This window comes from Glycine max, chromosome 7 (assembly GCF_000004515.6).
Source record: "Glycine max cultivar Williams 82 chromosome 7, Glycine_max_v4.0, whole genome shotgun sequence".
Taxonomy (NCBI): Eukaryota; Viridiplantae; Streptophyta; class Magnoliopsida; order Fabales; family Fabaceae; genus Glycine; species Glycine max.
In genome coordinates this window covers 18,711,404-18,717,872 of record NC_038243.2, presented here as the reverse complement: position 1 = coordinate 18,717,872, position 6,469 = coordinate 18,711,404, and the positions used below count along the sequence as shown (strand labels likewise).

Here is a 6,469-nt window from a genome sequence, read left to right as displayed (position 1 = left end):
AAAAATCATAAAAATTAGCACTTAACAATCTTTTAGATGAATCTCTAGCCTTTGTATAAATATTAACATAATATAACAAATTCTCAAACAGGTTGTGTGACCTTGAAAGCAAAAGGTTTTAGTAGTTTATAGTTCACTAGTATATAACCAATCATTACAAAAAAGATTACCTCATCATTATTTACATGAGTTGCGAAGATGATCAATAAATTTGGAGAGACTACAAGTCCTAGAATTCTCGTCACTAACTCGAGTGTTACTCTAGTGACTATTTGCAGATGAACTTATTTCTCTAGTCACATCTTAAATATTTTCATCAATAGTTTCATTTGCATCAATAGTGACATATTCCTAATGCTAGTTAGAGAAGTAATAATGGCAAATGCTTTCTCGAGTCCAGGCACAAATATGCATCATACCTTCTGGATTTTTTACATAATTTTCATTCCATATTCTTGTATCATAGATTTTATTTATGCAAAGTATTATGATCAAAATTTGTAGCTAGATGCTTTTGTTTCTCTTTCTAATCTATCTATAATTTAACAACCAATGGTAACATACAAAACTTATTTTACTATTTATATAACAGTGTCGTTCCTGTTGTGGCCTTTTGACCAAACCATATTCCATCAAGGACTACCACACCTGAACTATGATTGGTTTATTGTTGTAACTGTGACACCCTCTACCTTCACAAATAACGAATACAAGGAAATAAAATCATGCGGAATTTTTTTTTAAAACACATTTATATTAAATCAATTCAAAAATATATATATTTCAACAAAGCCATAAAACCAACGTGAAGTGAATTGCAAGCAAAAAAATATATATATTTCAACAAAGCCCAGTACGTATGTTACAAGCGCCAAACAACAAACAATTATACGCGTTAATATTTAGTAATATATGTATCTAAAAAAATCTGATTTCATTATATGATTAGATATAATTCAAAATCAGTCATATACGCATCCAACAAACGTGGGTAAGCAATTCATATAATTCATATAATGTGCCTACATATATGATCATTATTATGTAATTTAAATTGAAATCAAAACATTGAAACAAGAAAATAATTCATATGAAATCAAAACTTGCAATATATGTAAATAAATCAAAGTTGTAAAAAGTGAAATTCAGTCACATGACAAGCATAAATTTGGGAAAATCAGTTAAGAAACAACCCAAAATACCCAAAAATTGATCCTATAGGGATCCCTATACATGTTCATTCTAATTCCCAAGCGTGAATAACTCATCCCTTACCTCAACGTAGTCCCTCAATCGTTCTCCGTTAGCAATTGTGGCGTCTCTGGTGCTCTCTAGAGCTCCTCCTCCGATTGCTCTATTAGGGTTCTTGTGCGTCAGAAGAAGAGAAAGGGACAGAAGTGTTTTGTAAAAGCTGTTCTAGGTTAACATTTGATTTATATAGTGGAAATTTATGACCTAATTATATATTTTTTTACTTATTTATTTATTTATTAATTTATTAATTTCTTATTTATTTATTAAAAGTTGCGGCTGTTACAATTCCACCCCCCTAAAAAAAAGTTTTGTCCCCAAAACTTACCGGTATCGAATAAGGTAGGATATGCATCACGCATCTGACCCTCTAGTTCCCAGGTGGCATCCTCGCCCGAAGCACTTCCCCATACTACTTTGACCAAGGGAATCTCTTTCCCCCTTAGCTGCTTAACCATACGATCGTCGATCCTCAATGGTTGTGTTTCATATGTCAAGTTCTCTTTCACTTGGACATTGTCCAACTCGATCACATGCGACGGATCATGGACATATTTTCTGAGTTGAGAGATATGGAAGACACTATGGAGATTTGAGAGAGATGGTGGCAAAGCCACCTGATACGCAACTGGGCCGACACGCTTTAGGATTTCAAAGGGACCAATGAATCTAGGTGTGAGCTTACGGGACTTCAACGCTCTACCAACCCCAGTCCATGGAGTGACTCTCAGAAATACATGATCACCTATAGCAAATTCAAGATCCTTTCTTCTCTTATCATAGTAGCTCTTCTGCATACTTTGGGCTGCTCTCATCCTTTCTTGGATCAACTTGACCTTTTCGGTGGTTTGCTGAACTACCTTAGGTCCTAAGGCAATGCTCTCACTGGAATCTACCCAACATAGAGGTGTCCTACATCTTCTACCATACAATGCCTCGTAAGGCGACATACCTATACTGGAGTGAAAACTATTGTTGTATGTAAACTCTATCAAGGGTAAGAAACTATCCCAACTACCCCTTTGTTCTAACACACAGGCTCTCAAGAGGTCCTCTAAGGATTGGATGGTGCGCTCGATTTGACCGTCAGTCTGTGGGTGGTAAGCAGAACTCAACCTAAGCTTGGTCCCCAAGGCTTTATGAAGACTCTCCCAAAATTTAGAGGTAAATCTGGGATCTCTATCAAAGACTATGCTAGAAGGAACACCGTGTAATCTAACTATCTCACTGACGTACAAACTAGTCAACCTCTCTAAAGAATATCTGATGTTTATTGGGATGAAGTGAGCAGATTTGGTCAACCTGTCTACAATAACCCAAATGGAATCTAAACCTTTGGGGGTTCTAGGTAACCCCACCACGAAATCCATGGAGATGCTATCCCACTTCCACTCAGGTATCTCTAAAGGTTGCAACTTCCCTGAAGGCTTCTGGTGTTCTATCTTAGCTTTCTGACACACTAGGCATGCAAGGACAAACTCATTAACTTCTTTCTTCATACTCGGCCACCAAAACATCTGCCTAAGGTCCTGGTACATCTTAGTCGCTCCCGGGTGGATACTCAAACTACTTCTATGGCCCTCTTCCAAGATCGTTCTTCTAAGCTTGGGTACACTAGGAACACACACCTTATCCTGAAACCTCAAAACTCCATCAGTTCCCACTCTAAAACTACTCTCTCTCCCTACGACTATGGACTCTAACTGAGCTGACAAGAATGGGTCAGACTTCTGACCCTCACGGATCTCGCTCAAGAGTTCGTTGGTGACTCTCAACATACCCAACTTAATGCCACTAGCGGTGATCTCACATGCCAAACTCATGTCTCTAAATTGCTCTAAGAGATCCAACTCTCTAACCATCAAAGCAGACATTTGAAGGGATTTTCTACTTAAGGCATCAGCTACTACATTGGCTTTACCTGGGTGATAGCTAAGCTCAAAATCGTAATCCTTAAGGAACTTTAACCATCTCCTCTACCTCATGTTAAGCTCTTTTTGATCAAACAAATATCTAAGGTTCTTATGGTCACTAAACACCTCAAATTTAGATCCATAAAGGTAATGCCTCCAAACCTGTCCCCGTTGCATAAGCACTCCACCCAAACCCATCTTGGACGCATCACAGTACACCACAAAAGGTTCACTCTGGTCAAGTAACACTAAAACTGGTGCAGTGGTTAACCTTTCCTTAAAGGTATGGAAACCACTCTCACACTGGGCATCCCACACAAAAACTTGACCCTTACGAGTAAGCTTAGTCAAAGGTAAGGCTAGCTTAGAAAAACCCTCTATGAATCTACGGTAGTATCCTGCTAAGCCAAGAAAGCTCCTAATCTTAAACACTGACTTAGGACTCTCCCAACTCATCACCGCCTCTACCTTGGAAGGATCTACTGCTATCCCTCCCTTAGATATAACGTGCCCTAAGAAGCTCACCTCCTCTAGCCAAAAATCACACTTGGACAACTTAGCATACAGTCTATTGTCTTTAAGAGTTTGCAACACAACTCTCAAATGCTCCTCATGTTCCTCTCTAGTCTTAGAATACACCAAGATATCATCTATGAAGACCACTACAAAACTATCTAGGTAGGGGTGAAAGATCCTATTCATATAATCCATGAACACACCAGGGGCGTTGGTCACACCAAAAGGCATAACCAAGTACTTATAATGACCGTAACGGGTCCTAAAGGCAGTCTTCGGAACATCTTCAGGCTTCACTCTAATCTGGTGGTAACCTGACCTAAGATCTATCTTACTGAACACACAAGCCCCTACTAATTGGTCCATCAGGTCATCTATCCTAAGCAAAGGGTACCTATTCTTAATCGTTACCTTATTCAACTGACGATAATCTACACATAGCCTCATAGTCCCATCCTTCTTCTTAACTAACAACACTGGTGCTCCCCAAGGTGACACACTAGGCCTCACAAATTGTTTCTCTAAGAGTTCCTATAATTGTTTCTTAAGTTCACTCAACTCTACAGGAGACATCCTATGAGGTGCTATGGATATGGGTCCAGTACCGGGCACTAGGTCTATCGAGAACTCGACCTCTCTCTCAGGTGGTAATCTTGACACCTCCTCAAACACCTCTGGAAACTCTCTCACCAATGGTATATCACTCACAGGGGTTTTGGTCTCAACACTCATACTAGCTAAGATCATGTATACCTGTGCATCCTCCCTTAAAGATGCCTCAACTTGGTTAGCAGACAAAAATATATCACCTTCACTCACACCAGACTCAGGAAAGACAACAGATTTCTCAAAGCAATTTAATAAGACATGATTGGAAGATAACCAATCCATACCAAGAATAACATCAATCTGACTCAAAGGTAAAACAACTAAGTCAATAAGAAATTGTCTATTAGAAATTAAGACAGGACTTTGCAAACACACATCAGAAGTTAAAACAGACCCACTAGCAGGTGTATTCACAATCAAGTCAAATTTCAAGGAAGACACAGGCAAGGCAAGTTTTTCAACACTGACACGAGAAATAAATGAATGGGTCACACCTGAATCATACAATACAACCAAGGGAACTTGACTTATGAAACACATACCTTGAATGAGATCATCAGACTGTGCGGCATCAGCACCACTAAGAGCAAACACTCTCCCTGTGGTCTTTGGTCGTCCGTTCTGGTTATTCAGACTTCCACTCATCTTCTCCCTCCTCGCATGTGGGCAATTGGTACTGAGGTGGCCCTTACCCCGGTAGTTGAAACAAGTCACATCATTATCTGGGCACTCACGAGCAAAATGACCCATCCTACCACACTTAGCACACCGGGTTGGCGTAGCAGGAGCACCACCATTACCTCTACTAGCAGGCTGAGACACTCTGTTAACTGGCTGAGAACTCCCACCAGCTAGGTGATGTCCTTCACTGGTCCTTTGTCCCCTAGAATGGTTTCCATATTTCCCGGGAGGGGCAGAATATGGCTTAGCACGACTGTGAGTCACAGACTTCTTCTCTTTCCCATGACTAGCATTGGCATTCCTGTAAAAAGCAGCCTTCTCCCGCTGATCTTCATCAAAGATTCTACACATGTTGGTCAACTGTGCAAAGTTGTGAATGTCGTGATAATTTACCATCATCTTTACTTCTGGTCGAAGGCCATTGACAAATTTCACGTATTTGGACCTCTCCCCAGCTTCCCCTGATAATGAGGAAAATTCCTTACAAGGTTCTCAAAATTCACTGTATACTCTGCCACCGTCATACTCCCTTGTTTAAGCTCAAGGAACTCCATCTCCTTTCTATTCTTCACATCTTCTGGAAAATACTTCTCCAGAAAAGTTTGTCTAAAGGTCCCCCATAGGACAACAGCACCACCTGCTCCCTCCAAACGTGGGTGAGTGTTCTCCCACCAATACTCTGCCTCATCTGCTAGCATGTGAGTAGCAAATAACACCTTCTGATGGTCCTGACATTCCATCACCCGGAAGATCTTCTCAATCTCCCTCAGCCAAGCCTCAGCACCCTCAGGATCATAACCCCCTTTGAAGGTAGGTGGGTTGTTCCTCTGAAAACGATCTAAACCATGGTACATAGTCACTCCTCCACTACCTCCCTGATTGGCCATAACTTGCGCCAAGTTGTTCAAGGCCTCGGTAAGGAGTTGTTCTCGTTCATTTCTCCCAGCCATTACTCCCTATGTCATGCAAGTAACAAAACTTTGAAAAAAGAAAAAAGAAGAAAAAAAATATACCAACACAATAGAGTACACTTCTAATCAAACAAAACAAACACAATGCATCAGAGTACACAAGGAAACACAGAAAGCTCATAACACACATGACCGAAAGGTTCGACCTGCTCTGATACCACTAAATGTGACACCCTCTACCCTCACAAATAACGAATACAAGGAAATAAAATCATGCGGGATTTTTTTTAAAACACATTTAAATTAAATCAATTCAAAAGGATAAAAGGGTTCACATTCACTTAATGAAAACATAGTAGAAATTGTTCGACTAAAAACAACAAAGTTATCCCGGCTCAAAACAAGGCCGTTTATACTGAATGAATAATAATAAAAAAAAACTAAAACAGAAAACATAACACAACTATATCTTTTACGGAAAATATAGCATGCAAAGTAATTCCTATGCCCCAATGTCACACTTATCAAAACATGTCTCTATCACAGATTAAGTCTCTCCGGCTCTAACATGGAATTCATCATATGATG

At 39.7% G+C, this 6,469-nt stretch overlaps 2 protein-coding genes across 2 annotated transcripts; both read right to left on the bottom strand.

The window, feature by feature from the left end:
* Positions 1-4,211: 4,211 nt before the first annotated feature.
* Positions 4,212-5,321, bottom strand: LOC113002149 (uncharacterized). Its single transcript, XM_026129108.1, has one exon. The coding sequence runs from the start codon at positions 5,319-5,321 to the stop codon at positions 4,212-4,214; it is 1,110 nt and encodes a 369-aa protein (XP_025984893.1).
* Positions 5,322-5,401: 80 nt separating this feature from the next.
* Positions 5,402-5,920, bottom strand: LOC102668439 (uncharacterized). Its single transcript, XM_006584231.1, has one exon. It carries the CDS (start codon positions 5,918-5,920, stop codon positions 5,402-5,404), a length of 519 nt encoding a protein of 172 aa, XP_006584294.1.
* Between the last annotated feature and the right edge of the window lie 549 nt (positions 5,921-6,469).

What these genes read in the sequence shown, in the direction of transcription:
- LOC113002149 (XM_026129108.1), bottom strand. Translation starts at nt 5,321, where the DNA reads ATGTGTAGAATCTTTGATGAAGATCAGCGGGAGAAGGCTGCTTTTTAC.
- LOC102668439 (XM_006584231.1), bottom strand. Translation starts at nt 5,920, where the DNA reads ATGGCTGGGAGAAATGAACGAGAACAACTCCTTACCGAGGCCTTGAAC.